This window comes from Colius striatus, chromosome 2 (genome assembly GCF_028858725.1).
Source record: "Colius striatus isolate bColStr4 chromosome 2, bColStr4.1.hap1, whole genome shotgun sequence".
Classification (NCBI taxonomy): Eukaryota; Metazoa; Chordata; class Aves; order Coliiformes; family Coliidae; genus Colius; species Colius striatus.
In genome coordinates, this window is record NC_084760.1 from 67,260,740 (window position 1) to 67,287,725 (window position 26,986).

General features: G+C 37.6%; 1 protein-coding gene across 1 annotated transcript in view; it reads right to left on the reverse strand.

Annotated features, from left to right (window-relative positions):
* The window catches only part of GALNT2 (polypeptide N-acetylgalactosaminyltransferase 2), a 99,714-nt gene that overhangs the window by 15,115 nt on the left and 57,613 nt on the right, over positions 1 to 26,986 (reverse strand). The window contains exons 3-10 of the mRNA XM_061990951.1: positions 23,956 to 24,109; positions 20,028 to 20,126; positions 19,406 to 19,473; positions 18,441 to 18,506; positions 15,332 to 15,453; positions 7,536 to 7,623; positions 3,685 to 3,772; positions 3,037 to 3,140 (exon numbers count right to left, since the gene is read on the reverse strand). Coding sequence (XP_061846935.1) covers positions 3,037 to 3,140; positions 3,685 to 3,772; positions 7,536 to 7,623; positions 15,332 to 15,453; positions 18,441 to 18,506; positions 19,406 to 19,473; positions 20,028 to 20,126; positions 23,956 to 24,109 — 789 coding nt within the window. The remainder of the gene's footprint in view (positions 1 to 3,036; positions 3,141 to 3,684; positions 3,773 to 7,535; positions 7,624 to 15,331; positions 15,454 to 18,440; positions 18,507 to 19,405; positions 19,474 to 20,027; positions 20,127 to 23,955; positions 24,110 to 26,986) is intronic.

A 26,986-nucleotide genomic window follows, 5' to 3' on the forward strand; every position in this document is an offset into this window, starting at 1 on the left:
GGCTTGTATTAGAAATAGTGTGGCCAGCAGCGCCAAATAAGTGATTGTCCCTCTGCACTTGGTGCACTTTGGGCCCTTCACTACAAGGACATTGAGATGTTGGAGCACGTGCAGAGAAGGGCAATGAAGCTGGTGAAGGGCCTGGAGCATATGTCTGATGAGGAGTGGCTGAGGGAGCTAGGGATATTTAGTCTAGAGAAGAGGAGGCTCAGGGAAGATCTTTTATCACATTCCTCAGTTACCTGAAACAAGATTGGTGGTTTTCTCTCTTCCCAGGTAAGAAGTGACAGGACAAGAGTAAACAACCTCACGTTGTGCCAGAAGAAGTTTAGATTCGATATTAGGTGAAATTTCTTCACTGAAAGGGTTGTCAAGTATTGGAACAGGCTGCCCAGAGGAGTGGTGGAGTCACCCATCCCTGGAGATATTCAGAAGGCGTGTAGATGTGGCACTTAGGGACATGGTTTAGCAGGGTATGTGGCAGTCCTGGGTTAACAGTTGAACTCAATGATCTTAAAGATCTTTTCCAACATAAACATTTCTGTGATTCTGTAATTCTGTAAGAAGCCTTTTTTGCTATAGTCAAACAGTGGGAGAAGAAATGCTACTAACAACTTAACAGACACAGTTTTGCATTAAAAAGGCATAAACAGCATGTCAAACATTACTCAGCTGCATGAGACTATGTTATATTTCTCAATAACAGGTTTTGTCTCTTTATCATAGCGTGTCATTGATGTAGAAATCAGGAAATGTCATACCAGCTCCTTGATGTTAGCAAAATTAAGAAAAGCCTAGGTTTTAAAATTAGACCCAGACCTTTTAAATGGTGCATTTCCAGTGTACTCCAACCCTCCTATGCTTATCAAAAAGCACTGTAATGATTCTGAGAATTAGAGTTTCCGAATTCAAGACAAGATTGAACAAACCTTGATCCATGTTTTTTACAGCAAGCAGATGTTATCAGTCACATTCAGCAACAATCTGAAAATGCACGGTATCTTCCCGGTAAGAGCTTTCTCTTTGCTAATTTAGGCAAAGGGTTGCAGGCTCATCTTGAAATTTATAAAGTAGAGACTATACTCACATGTGAGCAAAATTTCATATAACAGCTGCTCTGCACATGCTTAAAGGAAAAATCCTAAGCTCTGTAAAGCATAAATACAACACACAGAACTATTTGGAAAGTCGATCTAGTGGGTTATTTGTGTGTAGTATCAAGCTGCTGATCCAGAGAGGCTTGAGGGGAAAGAGGCCCAACAAATGTGTGTGTTGAACTTTAAACTGCACATCACAGATTTCTGGTATCTGGTGCACGTGTCATTTATTGCCAATTAAATCATATGATATGTGATCTTTAATTGTCTTCAGTTAGTCTGACAGCAATGAACAAATACCTTTTCAGGGAGCAGAGAAAAGGCACCTCAAAGTCTCCATTTCATCCTTCCCATGGAAGAAAGAGAACAGAATGCAGTAGGAGCAACAGAAACAGCTTTTTGCTTGCAGTCTTTTCACCTTAAGTGAGGAGCTGTTGCTTGTGCCCTTTTTTGCTATCAAGGCCTCAATTATCAAAGCATAAAAGCAGCTGATAAGTTTTCAGGAAAAGCCTCAGTCACTCAAGTACACGCTTGTGGCTAATCAAATATTTAAGTGTTCTAGTGGCAAGAGGTTCAGAGCAAATGCAAGTACTGTTCTAGTAAATTTATCTAAAGACTTTCCAGGACTTTTCCAAATGAAAAGTTATGAGATTCGTGTTAATACAACTCAGCAATATGCAGACAGAACAGAGAGAAAGCAGAAACATGGAAAGTAATTGTTTGAGTATTGCATAGGAAGGTCAGAACCTGGACTCTAAGGATGCCTCTTTCAGCCTTTAAGATCCTTACAGAAATGTTTAACATTTGGTTACCATGACTCCATACCTAGTGTGTTGTATACAGCAGACATTTCCTTGTAGGCCAAGCATATGCTTAATGCATATGCATATTTCAGTAACTCAAAATATTCATGGGTTTTTACAAGTTCAAGGCATTTTAGGAGTCTGCAGCTAGCACATAAGGAGAAAAATTTCTATCCTTAGAACTTTTCTTAAAACATACTACTTAGAATGCCCAAGATGCATTTCTACCCTAAAAACCACAATGAATGACAGACTGGAATTTGAGAAGTTGTGAAGTTCTGTTCCTCACAAATCTTTCTTATTTTAATCCAGAAGTGCACTAGTCTTAACCGAAGAAAAACTTAGTACAATCCTGTAATGCAAAGAGCCCCAAAAACCTACTAAAACCAGATCTGACCACCAGGTCAAAGAAGAAAGGACTAAAGCACAAGTTCTCTCATCCTCTCCTCCCTCTTCCCTAAATCCCACTCAAACATCTAAAAATAAGGAATTACAGCAAAAATTACTTTTCAGCCATAATTATCTCATAGGGCTAAAGTAGGGGTATAAAAATCAAAGACCTCCCTAAGTTCAGCTGCCAGGCAGCATAGCATTATTAACATTAAAAAAAATAAATCAAGGACTCATTTAGATTGGAAAAGACCTTTAAAAGACCAGCCAGCTAATTTTTAATTGCTTTCTTAAAGTGTATGTAAGAACATTAAAGTCATGAACTCCCATGTTCTACTTTCCACAATTACATTTCCACAGCATAAAACATGCCTTAAGTTGGCAGTACTTAAACAGTACTGTATTTCAATCAGTAACTTTAGAGGAAGGGGTGACTTTCAAACATTTTAACATTTTTTAAAGTAATTCTCTATCTTACTTTTTTATTCTATCAGCCAAATTCCATTACAAAAAAAAAACCTTACTGCTTAATGAGAAAACACTTTTATTGTCCCATATTTAGCATATAATTTCTACCTTGTTTTAATTCTTTCATTGAAATAAACGTTTGGGATTTTGCCAGTAATGCAGGTGAAGTTTTAACCCTCTTTGCACATAATCAGGAAGGCCATGACACCATGACAGTAAAGGCAATGATGAAACCTGCTTTCTTTCAAGACTGATCTGAAAGTAAACAATATACATACCTAAGTTTTCTCCACCCCAAACATCCATCATCATGTCATACTTCCCTAGTTCTTCAAAATAGGATTTGTCCATCACAAATAACCCACCAGCTATCATGGGTGTCCTAGACATACAAGAAAAAATAAATTAAGTACTTCCAGAATTGGGAGGTAACAATTGAAGATAACTATTATTTGCACCTGAAGGTTAATACCTCCGTAAAAAAATCTGCAGTGCTTTTGAACGCGATTAATTTTGCATTTACCACCTCAGATCTCTGCACACATTTCTACAGGATATATAGTGCTATGATCACCTTCCAAGTCAGTTTCCAAACCTCCATTTGGCTCACAAGTTCCTTACGTAAAGGGTGGCAATTTGTGCCAGCAATTAAAGATTAAAGTTGATGCAGTATTTTTAGCCCTCAAAACATAGCAACCTTAAAGTGACATTTACTTTTTGGTTAGGGCAAATAATCTACTTGTGTGCTTTATTTTTTAAAATACAATTTATATTGGAAAGTCTCATAATGCTACATAAATATGAATGAAAATTCAATATTAATGAAAGCTATATTAAAGATCCTATTTCAGACTCAGAGAAAATGATTTCTTTGTTTAGTTGCAAACTGCAATCTATCAGAGGGGAAAGTGGTGGTACAGACATACTTTATGGGAGCAACTGGATTTCCTTGTCGTGCTCTTCTTTGCTCTGGCGTCATATAATCCCATTTGAACACCAGGTTCCAATCAAAGCCTTCAAGAAGAAAATATTAGGAGTAAGATGTTAAACGACTGTGGTCATCATTCAACTTGTAGTAACAGAATGTTGACTGAAAGCACAGGGAACTGTAATTTAAATTAAAAATTCAAACGTGTACAAACTTCTAGGTAGAAACGAAACAAGTAAGAGTCCAGAAGAAAGGTAAAGAAGCTGACAAGACAGTTAAAAACATAATCTCAAATACAAAATAACTTCAATTTCTCTTGCTGTTTTCTATTACATGAAGTAAGAAACCCAATGAAAAAGTGACAAAGCAAAACCCTTCTATATACAAATTCAGCAACTCATATCCTTGTATCAAACAGAACATCATATGAAGATCTTCCATCCAATACAAATGCTCCCAACAGTCTTTACTGTACAGCTGTATTTGAACGCTTATCAATTCCACATTTATGTTTACACAGGCTTTATGCAGTGCTTGTGGTACTCTATCAGCAGCAGCTCTCTGTCATGAAGGTTATGTAGCTCCCACTTAATATCGTCCCTTTAACTGTCTGCTTTCCCGTTGTGTGCTTCTAAGTGCATCATTTTTTAACATGTGGCAAGTGCTAAGGCATCAAAAACTTACTTCCCTTATGCACGTACATAGATGTGTGTGCACACAGCAACAGCTGGGCTGGTCCTTTTGTGAGTTAAGCACAGAAGTACATAAAGATCACTAGAACAGACAAGACCAACAGGTCACCTACATCAGCTTTCTACCTGACAACTGTTTGAATTACCTGCTTTAGGCAGCCATACACAGCTAGCGTAAGACAAACTTCCTCTAGGAAACACTTTCATACCAGTTTTTGAGCTAGGTTATGCCCAGAAGCATGAACATGGATTAAAAAACTACACAAGATCCATATGCCTCTCCCAGTACACCTAGCAAACCAGTGTTATACAGACTGCCTGCTGCCAAACACGTTTAGATCCTATGAGGTCATGTAATGAATGATTTCCAGATTTCTAGTCCACAGATGTTAATAGTTTTTGTTCTCCAGCAAAAAGATAAAACAATTACTTTGTGGGGGAAGATGTAAGGTAAACAGACAAGGACTACATTCCTACAAACTGTCTATATGCATCTGTAAATGTACCTAGTAATGACTGATGTGGAGAGATGAAAACTAAAGTTTTCCTTTTAACTCATGATATTTATCTCGCATACATACACGCTACAGAAATTATCCCAAACAGGCTTTCTCTCCATGTTCTGAGTATTCCATGAAGTGTTGCACTGTAAAAACAAAAGACCATCTAACTACTCCAAAACTCCAAGGAGCACAACAGTAAAATGGCTACAATCAACAGTACTGCAAAACCTCCAGCATGAAAAGCAAAATGAGCTCCAATATTTCCATGCAGTTAAGAAGCCACATTTCATCAGACATACCCCAGCAAAATTACTTGCATCTGGGAGAGCTTGAAAAAAAATACAACCCTACTGTTCTCTGGCAGAAGTGATGGGGATAGAGTTACATCTACTGCAGTGAACACAAGGGGTCTCTTCTGGAACGCAGCACTCTGCTGCAGACTCTGAACAAGTGTACAGATTTTCTACCCATAAAAACTGGTTTCCCATCTCCATTTTCACTGACTCTGGGAAAAATTTGCCTTCAATGAGATAATATCAGTAACTTTGTAAAAGGAGTATTTTTAAACACAAGTACGTGTGCAATATGAAATTCTATCCAGCATAAACTGCATCATAGGCATACTCTTAAATTATTAGATCTCAGTTAACTACAGCTTATCCCAGTAATTGAAGTGTTTCTCAGCATGGCACAACACTTTTGCAAATCCCCCCCCTCAAAAAAAGATTAGTTACATCAACTGCAAGGACTTAATATTGGCCAGACTTGGGAATTATCTCAGCCCTGTCCACTTTAAAGTTTGTAGCATTTACTAGGTTGCTTGGCTTGGGTGATGAAGCCCTTTCAGAACAGGCCAGGCACAAATGCTGTCCCAGCTGTTTCAAGTCTCCATGCTTTAGCCACACAGATACTGTATCTAAGGTTGAAAGCATAGTTCGGTTTCCATGTTTAGACTTGGCTCCAGCGAAAGTGTACTGTGATGCCAAATGCTGTAGTGCCTCTAACATGGTAATCTGTCCTCTGGGAACTGAAAAGAAATACATTATTCACATTTCAATAGACCCTCAAATAGCTTTAAACACTGGTATGTGCAAAATTTCTATTGTTAACATTAAAAAAAAAAAAAGAGACAGCTTCTCACTCTTCAGTCCAGAAGTACAGAGGCTCCATGTGCTTTAAAAAAAACCCACAATAAATCCAACACATTTCTATTGGGTATAAGACGAGAAAATGAGCACTAAAAAGCAAAAACAAAACTTAAAAACGGGTAAACGTAGTTCCAAAGATGAAGCATGAAAAGCAGTAACAAGTGAAATGATCTCTCAATCTTCTCCCACTTCACTTGTGAAGAATTAAAGAGCATGAACCCTGCAGGAACCAATTGAAGTTTTCAATGAAAGAATTCCTCCTCCTGCTGAAGACAACAATAAAAGCCACATAATGGTATAGAAATTTCCATACTCGAGGTATAATGAATAGATTGAGTAAAAGCCTTAAGGTTTTAATAAAGCTGGCACACAGATAATAGCAGAGGGCTATACATTAGCATACTGTGAATAAATGCACTGTAGGTGTTATTTCAAAACGTTAATTAAAAGGCTATAGAATCTCTCAGCTCTAGATCACTGACAAACTTGAAGCATATGCAACACTATGCAAATATTGCTTTTATTTTAGTCTACTGGAACAATGCTTGGTGGTCAGTCAGAGACTAGAAACAGAGAGGAGGCTTGAAGCAGTTTTTTCCTTCCTCAATTCAGAAAGTCCACTCTGCAAAAGCTGAAACACTGTGAGAACAGCATTGAGTGATCTCTATGTAGTGCCTCATCTTGTATCTTTGTATAGACAGTTCAGTTTACAGGGTTGAGAGAGCAATTATTTCACAAGAAGAGGAGGTATTGGGTAATAGCTATTTTAAATGCTATATTTTTGCAATCAGTGAACAACTTGTCATGAGTAAGGACCCAAGTGTGTGATTGCTCTCCTCATCTTTGAAAGGGGGAGGATTTCTTTCCTATTTCTATTGAAGACTTCACAAGTCATTTTATTATTTACTGTCAATAAATGGCTAGACATAGTGAAACTGTAGCACTTCTAAACTCAACAGGGAATTTTCTAACAGTAAAGGTATAAATACTACAAATTTTCACAGTCACGTGTTACTCTCTTCACAATTACAGATCACAGCTAACAAAAGCATTTTTTCTTTTATACATATAGCAAAGCTTTCTGCTTATTCACAATAGTTTTTAAAGTAAATCGGCATCTTGGAAAAAAACTCATAGGCACTGCATTGCTGATGGGCTTCTAAGCTAGTGAGTAATTAAATCCCTGTCTTATCTATAAAGAGAATCATTGAGTCTGGCCATAAGCTGCTTCTGACACATTTACACAATCCTATGAACATTGGAGCAAGTCTTGCACATCAGTAAAAGGCAGCATAAATAAGTATAATAAAAATGATCTATTTTAAAACAGAAGACAGTAAGGCCAATTAAATTGCAAGCCTAGAAACAAGGAAACTACAGAATGTAGTGTACTGTTTCCCCCTTTCATATTTCTAGTTTTAACTGCCCATTCCACACTGCAGTGATTATGAGCTTTGATTCTTGATGCTTTTCCTTTTAAATCTGTATTCCAGTACAGGTACATACCGCCTTTTAAATCAGCTGACGCCCCCACGTACTGGAAGTTGTCCATATTAATTACATCAATAATAGGAGACACAACTCTGGTCTTGTCCTAAAATAAATATTAGAAAGTAATATTGAAATAATGAAATCAATAATGATTCAGGTAGGATGAGATGTTGAACGGTTCAGCAGGATTTCATTAGCACATCTCCCCCAACTCTCCCCCAGCTTCAACTTATGGTTCTGAATAGGCATTGCTGTGAATAGCATTGCTCAGCACTGCTTCAGAAAGTAGAAGCCACACTGTATAACTGGTAATCCTCTTTCTATTCTAGGCTACTCATATTCAAGTAATATTTCTTTTCTGACTTGCTCTTGAAGGTGGCAGCAAATTTGTAGTGTAACAGTAAACAGCACTTCCATTTATATTTTCCACAGCAAGTCTCTGACCACACAGTGTATTACAGTCATATTTTTTTTACCTTTAAGGAACAATTAGGCCTTTCTGGAATCAGAAAAGTCTTAGGTTAACACTAAACCATTTCACACTAGAAGAATCACACCTCACAATCAGATACTTAGATAGGAAAGAAAAATCTAGAGACATCTCAAACTAATGAATGCTATTACTCTCCAGCAGCCAAGACCTCAGTGGTACAGATATCACATTCAACTGTCCAACCATGGTCTTATATACTACTCAGAGAAATTTTAATTACCTTAGCTGATATTTTTGTCAAGATAGTTTAAGAAAAAACAAAAATCTTTCCAACAAATACAAATGCATTATCCAGTAGGATCACAAGACATTGGTACTCTAAAAAAAGTAAAAACCCAAACCAAAACTCCTCATCTAATATTAGAAATGTAATATGATGGTTAAGCCAGTTCTTAACTAACTCTTCTCCCAATAAGTTCTCAGACTTATTGGGAGGAAAAAAAAATGTTAGATTTACACACCAAAGCATAACTTCTATGGTAATTTGAGTTCAAAAGAAAAGTTTCAGTTCCACAATGTAACATTTAAAAAAGCACAGAAAACTTCAGAACAGTGTTATCACCAAATCTGTGAATATTAAAAAAAACAACGTGTTTTGAACAAACAGGAAATATTTTCCTAACTCTAATTCTTCTCAGTTAAAAAAAAAAATCCATATCAACCTAAACATCTCCATTTTGATAATTTTATTAATAAGTATGCCTTGAACCAACAATACATATATTCTAAACTGCTTCAGCAATGCAACCCCCTTGATAATCAGTATTACACAGAAATGATTGGAAACAAACTAGCATGAGAATTCTTTAGCTCATAACAAGAAACTTTAAGTAACTATCTTAGTCAAATGTTTTGCTTGGTCCAATAAAAACATTAAAAACCCATTTTCCTTTATTGAAACTAAACTATTCAATCTGTTTTGACCTTCTCTGCGATAGGTGAAAAACTGGATGGCTGGGCCCAGAGAGTTGTAGTGAATGGAGTTAAATCCAGGTGGTGGCTGGTCAGCCATGCTGTTCCCCAGGGCTCAGTGCTGGGGCATGTTTTGTTTAATATCTTTATCAGTTATCTGGATGAGGGGATTGAGTGCACCCTCATTAAATTTGCTGATGACATCAAGTTGAGCGGAAGCGTAGATCTGTCTGAAAGCAGGAAGATTCTTCAGAGGGACCTGGCCAGACTGGAGTGATGGGCCAAGGTCAATTGTATGAGGCTTAACAAGGCCAAGGGCTGGGTCCTGCTCTTGGGCCACAATAACCTCAGGTAATACTACAGGCTTGGGGCAGAGTGGCTGGAAATCTGTCTGGAAGAAAAGACCTGAGGGTGTTAACCAACAGCAGCTGGCTGAACATGAGCCAGCAGTGTGCTCAGGTGGCCAAGAAGGCCAATGGCATCCTGGTTTGTATTAGAAAAAGTGCAGCGAGCAGGGTCAAGGAATTTGTTGTTCCCCTGTACTTGGCACTGGTGAGGCCACACTTTGAATGTTGTGTCCAGTTTTGGGCCCCTCACGACAAGGACATGGAGGTGCTGGAGCATGTCTGGAGATGGGCAATGAAGCTGGTGAAGGGTCTGGAGCATACGTCTGATGAGGAGCAACTGAGGATGTTTAGCCTAGAGGAGGCTGAGACATGATCACTCTACAGCTACCTGAAAGGGAATTGTAGTGAGGTGGGAGTCGATCTCTTCTCTTCAGTAATGAATGACAGGACACAAGGACATGCATTCAAATTGCACCATGAGAGGTTTAGATTGGATATTAAGAACTCTCTACCGAGAGGGTTGTTACGCACCAGAATGGGCTGCCCAAGGAGGTGGTGGAGTCGTCATCAATATTCACAAGATGCATAGCTGAGGGATATGTTTAACTTAGCGATGGGCTTGGCACTGTGAGGCTAGTGGTTGGACTTGATCTTAAAGGTCTTTTCCAATTGTAATGATTCTGTGATTTTTAACATGCCCTAATTAGAGAGTTGGCATTTACTAGGTCGTTCTGCTTGAGTGAGCAAAAGGTTACTAATTCCTGGAGTAGCCAAAAGAAGTATTCAAGTGAACCCAAGAGAATCCAAGCTGAAGACTAAGTTAAAAGCTGATGATTCATTATTGATTTATACATTCCTTTTAAGTATCAATGCAGCTGCAACACCTGGACCACATATCTGCTTTTATGAAAGATGTAATATAACATCTAATCAGGTCTGCTCTTACATATTAAGTAGCTTGGTCCAAGGCACACTAGAAACAGACAAAAAAGACCAATCTCCCGTTTCCCATTTTCACATCTTTAGCTCCTGTTTGTTAGTTGTAGTCCCAAGTCCACGTTCATAATGGCAAATGTAGTTTTGCTAACTCTGTTGTACCTGGGAGGCAATTATGATTCACTGCACCTTCAGTGCAAGAGAACAACTATTTGTGTGCCCTCCTACACCACTGGAGCACTTCAAGGTGCATACATGAACTTTTAGGCCTTCTACATACAGTGACACAATGAGTAAACTCTTAAAATAAAGACTGATGAGACTAATATCCAGTGAATCCAGTTAGTCACACTACACACATGAGCATGAAATAAAAAAAAGAAAGCACTCTTCCTTTATTTTTCATTCTTTCCACATCTGAAGCTCAGACAGGTTACACATCTAAACTCATCTCTAAAAACCTTTTCTGACAAAAATTGGCATTTTCTCAGATAGTTTTACTTGGCACAGTTGAACCTGGCGGTACAAGTTGCCCAAGCTATCAGGTGTCACATTATAGGTAAAAGCTTCAGCCAGGCTTCAACTCATTTCCATTGTGCTGAGTAAGCAGGTACCACACTGTTGCTATGCGTTTGGGATTTCCTCAGGCTTTTACTTCTGGTCTGATTAGTTCTATCAATATCAGTATGACACCACATTAACACCACTTTCTACACTTAACATATTATTTAAGCAACATACAGTTGGTCCTCCAACAGACAAACAGACAGGTTATGAGCATTGAGTTCAACATACAATCCCCACTTTGTTGGCTTGGAAACACGTTGTTCCTTCCATCATTTGAAGTTATGGATTTTCTCAGCACCAAAGCAGACAAAAAACTTGAACATCCTTAAGATGATGCTTTGCAGGGCACTAACAAAGAGATTACTGAAAAGAGCTTGAGATCTCCAAAGTACGGGAAGTTCGTTCACTTAAAACTAAAAACCAACTGCTCCCTTTAAGTTATCCTAAAGCAAAATACTTACCCATAGGGTGATTAAAGTAGGTGTTTTTCTGAAGGGCTGACACCATACCTTATAGTGAAAACCCCACTTGGAAAAACCATGTGGTTCTTGGTGAGGATAATGGGAAAAAAAATAGCCTGTGTATATTGAAAGTCTTTAGTGTCTGGAAATTTGTAGTGAACTATTTCATCTTAATATTTCAAAAGGAAGTTATGTATGCTGCAGAGAGACAGACTAGTACACACTACTCTTACAAATCATCAGAAATTATCCTCAAGATTCTGCATACATTGCTCCCCTCATGCCCCCCAAAATCAAGACACTTCAGTGATTAAGCTTCACAACACTAAAGAGAAAAATCTAAATATTTTCCTTTTAGCATTGTGACAGTTAAAAGGTGATTCATTAATTCAAGGTCAAAAAAATCTAAGACAGATATGAAAAAAGAATCCATTGCTCACTTCTTAATCTTAGTTTTTTCTTCCTTTTAAGATAATCTTTGTTTAAAAATACTTTCCTAAAAGTGCTAGAGGAGTTACAGCTATGCTATGAAAACAGATTAGTTCAGTTTTGCACCAGTATCTTTCAATTTTTATTTTTCTCATAAATGATTTATCATAAGAACAGAATACCAAAGTGACTAGAAATTTAAAAAGGAAAAAAACAAGCATACAAATATTCATGAAACAGCTAGTGGTTTCCAATGTGTATAAATAATACCGTGGTGAAATTCTTGAGGAATCAGAGGCTTAACTTCCACTGTCTCCTCATTTAATCTCCCCTAACGTGCATACATCAAAGAAGCTAGAGGGCATAAAAGGTAGCCTTAAGGAAGCAGGCAGGAAATCATTCTCCAGGAGACAGCAAAGAGCAAGGAGACATAACAGCTCTAGGTTACATGGGGAACTGTGCATGTTCTGAACTCCAAAATATTCACCTTGTACGTATGTTGCTTCTGCTTTAAGCCTTTGCTCAAATTGCTGTGGAAAAATCCCTAGCAGTGTCAGGCCCCTCTAGGAATGTTAAGCAATCACGATCAATAGACAAAGATACTCTAACTAGGAAACCATCTCAAAGAAGAAAACTGTGGGATGGATCATCCTTCAATTTGAAGAGGAGAGCTTGATGTTTCAAGTGCTCCTAACAAATGCAAGATGTCAGAGAGACAGCTTTCTGAAGTGGTTACAGCAGATCGGAGACTACTGTAGAAAAGATTCAACTCAGATTGTTTATTGGAAGCTAAACACTTTTATATTGTAACACACACAATTAATTCCCTAAAACTGTAATGGAGTTCAATGTCAAGGAGGTAGTTCTGGGAAAAAAGGAAAAAATAAAAATATGGCACTTTCCACCACTTAGAGAACAGATGCAGCAGCACAGCAGAAAATACTGTATTAATGCATAGCAGACCTGACCTGAAAAAAGTTATCTTTGAGGCCAGAGCAGAAACTAGCTCGCATCTATTCAGCTTCTTGTCACTGAGACTGTCAAGAAAATGCTGCCAATGAACATCAAGCAACACACTGTCTGCACTGTAAACAAAATCAAGCCATTTAAAATAACAAAGAATTATAATATACTACACGAGCACTGCCCATGCGTTAATTATTTGAACAAGCAGAAAGCTTAGAAACTACTTTATCAGTCCCCATACCTGTTGCTTGAGAATCTTCACAGATTAAAATGACTTGGGATTACATATCAATTGTTTATTTAACAGTACAGCAAACTTCTAAGAATGGAAAACTGCATTCACACATCTGAAAACTATCCCATGGCACACATTATTAGTATCATGGTGATAATTCTAAGGAGCAAGTTTGGAGGGATCCAATAACTGTGTAGTAGCTACTTTTTAGCAGCACATAAGCAAAATATGCATCAGTTTATTCCACCAAATATATCCCAAGTAATGCTGAATCTTCAGAGGACTATCAGCATTTAATAAAATGTTTTACATTCCATTATGAAAAAAGGTAAGATTTTTCTTATCCCATATCACTTACAGAAAGGTAAATGAGTATATCCTGAAAAAAAGGTAACACAAACAAAAGTATAAATGGCAAAACAGCTGTGTTACTGAAAGAAGGGGTTTGCTAAACAAAACTACCATTTCTCTTCTGATTTCTTAAATGGGTAGATGCTTGAAACTATCTACACAAAAAAGGCCTGAAAAAACATTTCCCAAACCCTAGAATCCATTAAATATTTTAGCTGCAAGCATTCTCAACTTTCTTTTGAGATATATTTAATGCCTTCAAGTTTGTCCCAATAAATTACGGCAGAAAAATTTCCCCAACACTTCTGAGGATGCAACATTTTACATAGACACAAAAATAGAATGGAGTTTTGTGTTATACATGCTCAATGGCTTGGTAGGCTCTAAGTACTTGAACAGTGTCCAGGTTTGAGCTGATTATTTCTACTCCAAAACAGTATTTTAACCACTGATAAGTCTTACGCAATTTACAGTATTTCTGGAATACATATATGAGGTTTAAAAAGGCCAAGTTCTAGGTCCTGCACTTGGGCAACAACAATCACAGGCAACGCTACAGGCTTGGGACAGAGTGGCTGGAAAGTTGCCCAGAGGAAAAGGACCTGGGGATGTTAATTAACAGATAGCTGAACATGAGGCAGCAGTGTGCCCAGATGGCCAAGAAGGCCAAAGGCATCCTGGCATATACCAGAAACAGTGTGGCCAGGAGGATCAGGAAAATGATTGTCCCCCTGTACTTGGCACTGCTGAGGCTGCACCTCAAACACCGTGTCCAGTTTTGGGCCACTCACTACAAGCAGACACTGAGGTGTTGAAGCACGTCCAGAGATGGGTAACAAAGCTGGTGAAGGGTCTGGAGAACAAACCTGATGAGGAACAGCTGAGAGAGCTGGAGGTGTTTAGGCTGAAGGGGAGATCCTATTCTCTCTACAACTAACTGGAAGGTAGTTGTAGGGAGGTGGGACTTGGTTTCTTCTCCCAAGCTACAAGTGATAGGATGAGAGGAAGTGGCCTCAAGCTGTGCCAGCGGAGGTTTAGGATGGATATTATGACAAAATTTCTTCACCAAAGGGCTGTCAAGCATTTTCACAGGCTGCCCAGGGAGGTGGAGAAGTCATTGTTCCTGGAGATATTTAAAAGACATGTAGACGAGGTGGCTGAGGGACATAGCCTAGTGGTAGACATGGCAGTGTGACGTTAGTGGTTGGACTTGATCTTCAAGGTCCTTTCCAACCTAAATCATTCTATGATTCTATAAAGCACACAGAACCAAACAGAGTAAGGAAAATCAGTCATCAGTTCACAGCTTTCTCCATTGGCACATTGAGCATACGAGTTAAACCTCCTTTTATTTTTCTACCCCTGCCCTTCCTGTGGGGGTAGAAATACAAAGAAAAGCATACGGAGGATAAGTGGAGAACTGGGCATTAACAAGAATAGCTTACCAAAATAATTTTGACCAGAAGAATTTTGAAAGAAAGCCTTTCCAGGAAAAGGAGTTTACCAGAAAGGGAACACAATTATGAAAGAAGAAAAACCCTGTTGTCTTGAGAGTTTCCCAGTGCTTTTTGGGATCACGCTTGACTCGCTTTCCACTTCAACCGAGTTCCTCCAGAGCTAGTTAACAAGTATAGCCAAACCCCAGAGAAAATAGTACACTTTCAAACCTTTCAATTGCTTTTCCAGGACACAGAATAAGCATCATGTACCTACTAATTTCCATTTTACAGCTCATCCTCTCTCCTATTATCACGCTGAACCCTCACGAAGCATAAATACACAGGTAAACTGAATTACTCTGAGATGATACCAGCTGAAGAGATGTACACTTTGTTCTAAAGATTCTCAACACTTACTGACGGGGTCCCAAAAGAACTAAAGTAGCATATATTGAATTGCTTGCAAAGATAATACTCTGATTTTATGCACCTGTCTTCAGAGCTTAAATGAATAAAGTGTGTTTTAATCACAGAACACTGATCATCTCCATCATCTAATTTCAGATAAAAAAAGCTCCCTTAGAAAAATACATAAAATTAATGTAATATAAAACAGATGGCTTTAAAACTTAAAAGCTACTCCTTCAGGAAATTACTTTAGAACTCTTTACTAACCTCAGCTACTCTTTCCAAAAGCGGTTCCAGCCAGTGTTCATTGCATTCACAGTGACTATCCAAGAAGGTCAGCACTTTTGCTTGTGCTGCATCTGCCCCTCTGACACGGGAGCGCATCAAGCCTGAGAAGTGAAGATAAAAAGTTTTAAGTACTTACAGAAGAAAACAAACAACAGTAGTGACACTATTAAATCATGAGTTTGCCATGAATTAAATTACTCTCAGACAAGGACAAAACACACAAGTTCCATTATCAAAATGAGATGTTAATTAACAATTCAATGAAACGACTTCATATCAGCCTGCAAGCTTCAAACCTACACATGGCACACTAGTTTACACCTTTTAATCTGATTTAAGCAGAAGAATTAACGCATCTTTAAAAAAAAAAAAAGTACAGTTGGGTTTGCATTTCAGTGAGAGATATTTAAACTGATAAGTGTTATTAAGATTAGTCCTGAAAACAAACATCATTCCTGAAGTTCTACAACAGAACTGAGGAAAGCACTACCATTAACTTACTTTCCTCATCTTTTTGCCACATTTTTTAATCTTGTCTTGAGAATATTTATTTAGGAGGAAACTTCCAGAGGAGTCCAAAAGGTTTTCTTCTGTACACCTCAATTACACAGATCCCCTTCACTGATTTACTCTGTTCCTTTCCTTCCTTCCTTTTCTTTCAACATTTGTTCATTGGGTGATCTCACTATTCCTTAAAGTCCCTTGCTATATATAAACACATACCCCAGGAGACCTCCCTATGTACTTCTAGCAAGCTTCCTCTCATTCCTTTGCAGATTTCCTCCCTACTTTTCCCTATTGCTATTCAAAATTCATTGATTTCATTGTTATTAAGACCAAAGTCAAGTCATTGTTGCTTTTTTTTTTTTCCTTTTTCCTTCAACACTGCTTCCCACTGTGGATTTTTTTCCTTCCTAACTGAAACATTGTAAAAGAGTCAACTTCATTGTTTTCCCTCTCCTTTAAACAAAAAACCTGCAAAACATATCTCTGCCAAACAGAATACAATACGCTTAAAAGGAAAAACTTGTTGGCTCTGTTGAACGCTCAACAATAAAAACAGTCTTACCAAGATCCTTGTACCATCTCTTATCACAAATGTAAGCACTGCTGCAGATATGTGCTGTGCTGGTGCTCTCTGACAGTACTTTCTACACCCCATCTGTTGCACACTGGCAGCTAACCACACCTTATTCCTTTTTATGCTGTCCACGAGCTACTATCACATACCTCTGAAAGGAAGGCAATCAATGTCATGCCCTCCACAGAGACCAACTCTTTATTTTAATTTTTGTTTTAAAACTCAGATCTTTCTTCTGTTGTTCATTCTGCTGTGTTACTCAATATTCTACACTGGTTCATCTTAGAGATTCCGTTGAATTCTAAGTTCTGTGTGTCTGAAATATCAGTATCTGTCTTTAAAATGAAAAGCAAAGTGAGTATTAAACTCAAGCATAGCGAGCTAGCAAACAAATGACATTTTACAGTGTTTTAATGTAAAAAATTATCACCTGGATGTATATATGAATGTCTAGGCAAAGCTTCATGAACAGTAGATTATATCCTACAGGTAATAATTTAATCTTAATCTTATAAAAATATCAAGTCAACTAGTATTGTGCCTCCAGTCTGCAAACAGTTGTTTTTTTGACAAAGACTTGTCAAATTGTATTTCACTTTCAGATATACTGATACATATTTTAAAGTACAAACCTTTCTACACTGCACAAAGTCAATATTTATATTTACTAAAGAAATAAAAATCAAGGTGTTATTTCATTCTGTATTTTCCAGGACTGTTATCTCCACTCCAAAGTGCTTTACTAATCAGAAAAATGACATTAACTTCACCTGAACCCTGCTTCTACAGCAAATCAGGAAGCCTTGCTCTCCTAACAAGGCTTTGCTCACAAGTATGTTCCAAACAGATTGAACACTAAGAACTCATTATTTTGCAGTGACTTCAATTATGGGACAACACAGGTTTGGTGCATGTATTTTCCTGTTGCTGACAATCCAATGATTCGAGCTGCTCCCCAGGCCAGGCTGGCAACCTAGAAGATACGGTGCCTATAAAAATAAACAAGCTCATACCTGCTAACTCAGCTATTTCCACTATCAACTCTTGGTTATTACTTCAAACAGCTGTAGAATAACAGCTGCCTGTATCTAATACCTTAAGCTCCATAGCTAGGAAGCTGCTGATTGAAGGGCTCAGTCACATAAGACCATAATTTACAAAACAACAAAGAGGAAAACAAATGTAAGACAAATACGTTACATGGTACACTGGCTTCAGCAAAACTGGTGGGTGTCAGGAGGATGGGGTGACATGACAGGGGGTGATGGAAAAAAGCTGGAACACAGAAAGTTCCATTTAAACAAACAGAATACCTATTTCACTGTTCAGGTGAAGGAGCCCTGGCACAGGCTTCCCTGGGAGGGTGTGGAGTCTCCTTCTCTGGAGGTTTTCAAGAGCCGCCTGGATACGTTCCAGTGTGACCTGATCTAGCTGGACCTGCTTTAGCGGGGGGGTGGACTAGATGATTTCTAAAAGTCCCTTTGAACTCATACCATTCTGCATGATTCTGTGTGTGTGATATGTGATCCTGGCCCTCCTGGCTGCTCAAACCCTCTCAGGATTGCCTAACAAAGCTGTTTACTGGGCTGTTCATCAACTAGAGCGTCAAAATGATCTCTAGTAATGAAATCAACATAAAAGAGAGTTGTTTTTAAGATGGATAATTTCAACCCTTCATTTGGTTTACAGTGAGACCTTACATAAAATGGGAGCAGCTTACGCAACGATTCAGTACAAGGTTGAAGATGAAAGGCAATTTCTCAAGTTGGCTTTTCACAGCAAAAGCCAACAATGGGCAATTGGGCACACAACATGAAATTAATCACAATTACTGTTCTTTTCACTTGCACAGATGCATTTGTTTTTATTTCTTCCACTAGCAAACTGATTTATAAAGAGAAAATCCCCCCACCAATAGCAGAATGTTCCTTTAAAAGACTTGATGAAGATTAACAGGTAAGGCAACCCAATGGGATTTGTCTCTTTCTTCCCCCAGATGAAGCCTACCTTCTCGGCGATCATTCCGAAGAACTCGCACTTTTTCAATCTTTCCCAAGAGAGCACCATCCTCAGCTTTCAAAAACAGAACAATACATTTTGTTTAAAAAAAAAAATCAAATTATGAGAACCAGTTTGATATCCAACACTGTATACCATAATACTGGTTATCTTCAAAGAAAAACAAGGCTTTGTAGTGGAAAATCTTTACATTCATGAAGAGTTAAACATAAGATACATGCTTAAAGAAGTCTCTACTTGTCCCACTACAAGTAAAGGAAATTTACCAGGCTAAGAAATTACAACTCTCATTATGTTATTTAAAGTCAATTTAATTTTACACTCTAGAAATATTTTTCTTTAGTAACATTGACTTTGCTTACTTTAGACAGTTGCTACATTACATAAGAAAAATAAGCTTTTATAAGATGAAACTGTTTTCCTTACATATAAGACAGCTCACTTTTTTAACCAACATTAAGGCTTAAACCCATCTTATATCAGCTATAAACAACGCAAACGTAGACATTAGCTCCCTTTAACAAATGTTACTCAGGTCCATTTCCATTGCTTAAGTTTGTATTGTGATACCCTAGTACTTATGAAACCTTGACTTCCTTTAGATTCAGAAAGAATTTTTCCAAGAGAGTGAAGTCAGTATTCATTTAAAGCAGCACTACAAAAATGTTTAGTGCAAACACCATGGGTGGGGTTTTTTTTACATCAGATAACGTACTATGTAAAGGCTGTTTCCAACTGTACAATCTGCTCCTTCAGCTAGCAGAAAGTAATAAAATACACCTGAAGTATTTATCAGAACTCTTCACATTTCCACAATGAGAGATACAGAAGAATTAAGACCTGGTTTGGGATCAGTCTCTGCAAACTCCTATTCATGTGACCTATTCTCAACCAAGTTACCTACTAGCACCAACAGAATAAATAAAAAGTCAAGACCTTTTAAAAGTACTTACAATCATTACTGTAGTCATCCACTAGTATAATTTCCTTAATGAGATGTGATGGGCTTTTTTTAAGAACACTGAAAAAAACCAAAAAAGCGCTTTAAATTCTAAACAGCCTAAATTTTCCACAACGTGTCATAAAAGGAGTTACTTTAAGCCACAGCAGAACACAGCCCAGGATATTACCTTCAATAATAGCTACTGGCTTATCACTGAAAGTTTTCTGAAAACAGAGGTATACATAGAATCATTCCCTCTCAAAAATTTCAGCCTCCAGAAATCAATGCATTAGACAACTTTTTTTTTTGAGTCAACCCCTAAGAATTCATCTTCTCTGACTTCTTCTCAAAAATAGTTATACAGTCAAGCTCCATATATCATCTGGTGGTTGGTTTCACACTTCTATGCCTTAGTAGTTCAGGGGAGCAGTTTTGTTTAACGTCACTATTTCAGAATGTAGAACTGGAGACATCAACAAAATTAAGACTTATCTTTCCCTCTGAAAATGGTTCCCAAAACCATTTGGGAAATGAATGGCCTTTAGGGAAAAAAAACCCAACAACAACAAAAACAACCTCAAAAAAAACAATTACCAAAAAAAAAAAAAAATCACAAGGTCTCTCCAACATACCTGACGACAGTTCGAAGCAAAGCAGATCTTGCCTCATTGTGAAAAGTGATTACCACGCTAGTGGCTGGCAAATCTATCCGCCATTGTTTCCGTTGACACCTGAAAGACATAATACTCTCTCATTTGAACACAATATTTACATCCCAGGCTTAGAAGACAGCCTTCATTGTGAAGCATTTATCTCATGTACACATTGCATCTATGTAGGAAGAAAGAAATACCTTGTTCTCAGTTGAGATTATAATCAATTTGTCTTCTGTCACTTCTGGTAGTTGTTTTAGTACACAACAGGCAAAGAGGTCAGTGACAATGATGTAGACAGGTTCAGAAAAGCCACCAGACTATCATCACTGCACTATGTCATGCAACTGAGTATGAAACCAGGGTGTTTATTTTACTTCAAAAACATCCAATAAATCTAAGCAAATGAGCATATTTTCAATGAAAATGCGTGGGTTCACAGGCTACTATATGTCTCTTCTGCCATGTGTCCACTTCTCCCTTTATTTTTAAAGCTACTGTAGCATCCTGGTCTTGTTTACAGACACAACTTCTTGTTAGAAGACTGTTTTTAAGGATGACAACATTTGTAATGTGAAAAATAAAGCTAGTTGTGACAATATTGATCCAATTAAAGAGAGCCATGTGCTTCCAAATCATAATGAAACATTCCATCTATGTCAACTCATCTTTCATAACCTCTAGTAGCTTGAAAGTAATATAATACGCTCAAAGCAGCATATCCCAAAATATTTCCTGTAGAATTACATAAAGTTAAGCTGTTTAAATCCACTGACAATAAACCTAAAAAGGACACTACTCTCATTGTTTGAGATGCTAACAATACTAGAAAACACTGTATATGGAGTTTATGATGAAAGTATTACCATCTGACAGGTCAAGATACCTATCGCCATTCATGCAGCAACATACACAAGTAATGTATTTGCTTATATATCCTTCATTCAATACTAGGGGTAAAGTTTTAAACAGGTCTAGCTGTCTTTATAGGGGATAAACCCAGCTAGCACACAACTGCAGCAAATTCAGCAAATAATTCTGTACTCTGTGCAGTATTAAAACAAATGAGCTTTAAAAAAAAAACAGGTAAGTTACATTGTTAATGAAACCTCTGATGCTAGGTCTCTGTTTATAAAAGGCCTCTCCACATGTGATTAAACATCTGTGACACACATCATAAACCACACTTCTGACTCACCAGATCAGAGAGCAAGAGGCAACATACTTCTTGCTCCTGGCCACCCTACAAAACCCTAAGGACCTGTAGTGTTTTAGATACAACACACCCATAACATCACACATTACGATGCTTGCCATGAACAAAACCCACATTATTGTGCAATGGTGACCTCAGTCACTCAGAAGAAAAACAAAGCCCATGACAGCCCTACAAGTGCTATGTCAGATTAGCAAGGCCTTATCTAGCTTTATTTCTCAAATGGTGGCTTCTTCATGAATGCCCAGCATGGAAGCAATAAATCAAATGTGTTACTGGAAGGTAAAGAATTAAGACGTTCTCTATCATGAGCTTCTGGCAATTCATCTAGAGAACGACATGACACACCAAAACCTATGGTGCCAAAACTATATTCTTTATTCTGTAAACTTTCAAATTACCCACAGAGGACAAGCTTACTGTGCATGCAGTTATCAAATGAAGAACTTGCATTAGAATAATTTTTAAAAGTCACATTAAACTTGCACTGATCTCTTCACAGAAGGGAGCACTTGAGACGAAGAACATCTTAGGGTGGAGTCAATGAAGTCTCTCAATTTCAAGAAAACTCAAAAGAGTACTACTGCATATTTCTGAGGAAGAAATTAAGATTTTTAGACTTCCCAATAAAACTGGAGGAACGTTTCACTCAGTATTTCTGCTCTCAATTCTTCAGAAATCCATGCTTTAACTCACTAGGCAGAAGTCCTCCTCCTATTCTGCTGTGTCAATAGTGCCACAGTTAAAAGTCAAATCAAAGAAACAATGTCATCAATATTTTCTTCCCTCAAGCTACAGCACTTAATTTTGCATACACACAATAAGAAAACACATTTGAATAAAACAGAACTTGAACTGAAAGTGTCAATCTAGACCTCCCATGCATAGGTCATTAAAATCACTTAAAACCTGAGAAGTACATTATTTCCCATAGAAATCTGAGTCGCTGGACTAGTTCGTACCATTAACAAATTCTGTTTTTTCTAAATCTTCCAGGGTTTGTTGAAAACATTTTTAGACAAAAATATCCCCTTGAACTAGTGCAAGGAGAATATTCACCTCAACAGATTACTGAGTATTAAAGATTGCTACTTGTCTGCAAAGTGTAAGTCATAGTAATCACAGCACAAATACAGCCTTTCCTCGGAAACATACTTCCATTGAAGGGTTCTTCTCCAGCTCTGGTTAGTGAAAAACACCCAGGCAGGTCAGAATATAATCACAACACTGACAGTTAAAACAAGCATAGTCACTGCAATATTATTTGTCTCCTGTCATCTCTCCTATTTGTTTTTATCAAAAGAAAACATTTGTCTGTTAGAATCCCTCAGAGGTTAATAACTATCCAGAAAAAATCCAAATTCAGCATATCTGACTCAAAGAAGCTTCTAGAAATAGGTGGCTGAGCTTTGTTCTCATGGGAAAAGAATATCTGGTCTAAGGAGCTGGAATGCATTCCTTGTGGAAAAAAATTGTATACCTGATGAAGGATATTCAGAAGTCATCTTAAAACTCCTCAATATACCACGGGCATCACGGTTTACACTGCTTTCATGGTAACAAGTGAAATACCAGCTTCTTCCCACTTTTTCATTCAATTAAGGACAAATTATATAAGACTGGCTTTATCTACAAATCATCTGCTTAAGGGAACCTAAACCCATGCTATTATACAAGGGATTTAAAAACAACACAGTAAGTGTCTGATATTTTTCATAAATCCCATTTGCTATGCCATTCCTGATTGAAGGGCTTTATGAAGAATTAGCAGGCATCTTTCTTTTCTCTTTCTCTCTGGTGTCTTCTCCAGCTTCTTCTGCCTACAAAGCTGTGAATGTACAGTCATCATAACTGCAAAATTATTTAGGCAAATCAACTATACACAGTTGGCTAATTTTATGCTTTGAGACTATGCTTGCCTAGTTTTTCTAACAGTTCAACCTACTTTTGTTATGGAAGTTCTATCAATTGTTAAATATTAACCAATTCTGCTTAAACAAGATTAGTACAAGCCACTCAAACCCTTATTAAAATGGAAGTCTTCTCTATCCATGAGAAGACAGTATTTTTCCATACTCTGAAGTATAATATTTCATGTTTCAGCACAAGCAGTCTGACATAGTTTCTAAGCCTGTGAAGTATAATTCTGTCCTATGTTTGCCAGGGTATGCAAAAATGGATTCCTTTAGGTCTGGAGTTGACAATCATCACATACGTAGAAGAATCACAGAGCAACTGAGATTAGATGAGGCCCCTGGAAATTTTTTAGTCTAAACTCCTTGCTCAAAATAGGGCCAGCCACAGCAGGCTGTACATTGAGCTTTGACTATTGCTAAATCTGGGGACTTCACAGCCTCTCTGGGCTACCTGCTTCACCATCTGATCATCCTCACCGTGAAAGAGACAACTGTAGAAACCAAGAAAAGCCAAGAGATAAACAGGAACAAAGAGACATAAACATGCTACTTGTTTGGATATAGAATACACACTCATAGAAGTCATGGAAACAAAGACTTGAATAAGAATCATTATTCTTTAAGCCACTGTTCAAGGATCACACCATAGTTTACTGTTCCCGTCCTTTCAAAAGCCAGAGAGAGCTTTTGCTTTAAAAAAACCCCACCTTCTGCTTAAAATCCATAAATGCAAAAAGGTTAATCCAAAACAAACGTGGCTCAGCTTGGCACTTACTGATCATGCCTAGTGTCAGGAATGCCTCGGTCCATTCGCAGTTTGTCACTTTCTACCTGATTGAACTTATTGCGGGCGTATGGATCCTGACCAGACCGCACCACGGTAGCACCAACATAAGCATCTTGATCAAAGTCTTGCCATCGAACTTTCCCTACAACAGAAAATGAGGGACATATCCAATTTAATCTTTGCAATTTAACAAGAAGCTCAAGTTCAGCAACTCAAACAGAACGGATGGAGTAGCTTGGTTTGGTTTTTAATTTTGCAAAGTAATTGAACCCCATCCGTGTTAATACTGCGACATCAACAGTCATTTTGCACATCAAATTCCTCTAGAACATCCTGTGAATATCAAATTGTTCAATTTTACGTATCTTCGTTTACACAACTAGTCACCAGATCGTGTTACATCTTGTCTATGTTGTTTGCTACTTTTTTTAACCCCAACTATCACAATTTTCATTTTTAAAGAACCCTCCACATATCGACAGGCGTTAATATGGCAGATGATCTGGCTATAGTCATCCAAGAAACATTAACTTAAGAACCAGACTTCAAAGATATTACAATTTAATTTACTGTCCCATTACATAGCTAAAAACACAGTAATTTATAATCAAATCATTTTAGTAACAGGCTTTTCAGAAATACAAGACAATATTGCCCTCAAAATCCAACATATTACACAGGCAGAGCACAGAATCACTCTCCAATATGACAGAAATGCAATCTGCTTTACAATCAGACTTGATTCACAGATTAATCCCTCTTTAACAAGGACTGTATTATTATAGGGCTGGTTGTGGCACTAACACAGAAAGCGAGGGAAATATCAAGACTTGAATCACCTTCAAGTGTAAAATAACAGTATGATATGTACCAGATGTCTTAAAATTATCAGTTCTTCCCTCGGGTTAAATGGTTACTTTCTTGCCTATTACCAACCAGACCTATGCTACCTACAGCAAAATTATACTACCTCTAAGTCAAAAAACAGAGCTCAAGTTCTAATGTAATATAGACATTCTTGCTTTAACATGGATGTGTACGAGAACCTCCTGCAAGCATGTGGTGGTGAACACAACATGCTGTTGGTATTAAAAAAAGAGGTATAAAACAAAAGCTGTCTTTTTGGGGTCAATGCTTATTACAGATGAGAGGAGTTTTCATAATTAACATACAAAGATTTTGAGGTACTTTAAGTAGCAAGGTTGCAGAGATGTCACTCCATTCAAGATCAATTTTTAGATAAATATAATATTTCAGGCATACCCTAAGCTAGGCTGATATTCATAAATATGTACAGAGGGAATACAAGGTACTAATGGGAGTCAGAGGTTGCTCAGATGTTTCAAGATTTGCCTTTGCTCCATCTCTCAAGCTGCACAGCATGGAAGCTAAGGCAGGCCTTCACTGACAGCTTTCTATGCATAAGCTATGCCCCAGCTCTGGTGCCTTAACACCTGTTGGAAGATTCTGATATTAAGAAAAAAACCTCACTTTACATCATTAAACAAAATAATTTTCTGCTGTTTAACCAGACAAATATCACCAACTTGATTAAAAATTCTCTGTAATCTCAGGACCATTTAAGGAGCTCATCTAAAAAAGCAATTCAGACCCACGGTTGTAAGGTAAAAATACCAAGGTGGGGGGAGGTAGTTTGGGGTTGGTTGGTTTGTTTTTAAAAACTTCCAATACCCAAGTGAAGTCACAAAGTAAGAGAAAAGTGCCCATACATTTGCATTATGAATTTAAGGGCTAGTCAATTAATACTAAGCACCTATTTTTACACCTGAATTACCATCCTAAAAAAGCAGACTGTAGAACGTTTAATACATTTGGTAACTCTGCACAGAGGAGAAACTATAGGAATAAATTTTAGGTACTTGGAGAACTCTACAAAGTAAACTTCCCAGCTGCTGTTTGTTGGTAGTCCATACACCGCCAAGAGTTTTTCTCAGCCCGATTCTTTTCTCAAAATGTTTTCAGGGACTTGGTTTGAAAAAAGTTTACATCTCAGTCAATTACCACCCTACAAATCACCCAATACAGAGGAGTTGACAAAAAAAACAATCACACCAAACCTCACTTAAAATAGAACTATACAAAAAGCAGAATGGCTTGATTCAAGAAACTGGAAGAAACAGCGGAGATCACAAGATCACCTCCTGTATAACTCCCTCCCTTGACATTTCTCAATGCTTTTACAACCTCCTTGTTAACTAAACTATATTATTATCCTTGATTTTAATTTATAATATAGCTCCAATCTGGAACATATGTTGAATACTTTCTGAAATATGGGACATGTCACACCATTGCTTTTCCAGCAGATTTCAGTGCATTTTTACAAAATATAATCTACACTCAAAATGGATTTATATGTGACTTTCAACTTTCAAACACTCTAAACACCAATGGACTTTAACGCTATGCCTGCTTCAGGACTGTCACCACCATCCACTCCCCCAGTTGCCTTCCATCCAGTGGAAAGAGCAGCTACAATACAAGAAGTCACGAGGCCAATCACATCAGTGCTACAGGTGATGCTGTTGCAAGTATTCTTCTTAAGACAGGTTGCATATTTCGTGACCTGCAACATGCAACTTGGGCTGCCCACATGGTTATGAATGGCAATAACTCAAGATAACTGTTGGAAAATGAAAGGCTGATCCAAGTGTACTGTCCAGCCTCACTTTAGTTGAAAGGCTTGCCTTTCTGACAATTTATCAGCTAAATTTAGAAGTTAGAAGTGGCTTAACAAAACCTTTTCCAATAATTGGTACTGTTTCTGTTGTATGCTTCCCTGGGGTACTCTGGGGAGGTAGCTGGCTTTGTAGTTTTTATGGCTTTGTCAGGTGGAATGAGCATCTGAAAACTCAACTACATTATTTCAAACAAGTTTGTAACTTCAAATTGAATCAATTCTGTATTTACCTGTACTGAGACTTAAAATGACAATACATTAATCTTTTGAACTCAATAGCATATGAACTGCAGTGTTTGCTACCAAAGTCAAATAGGG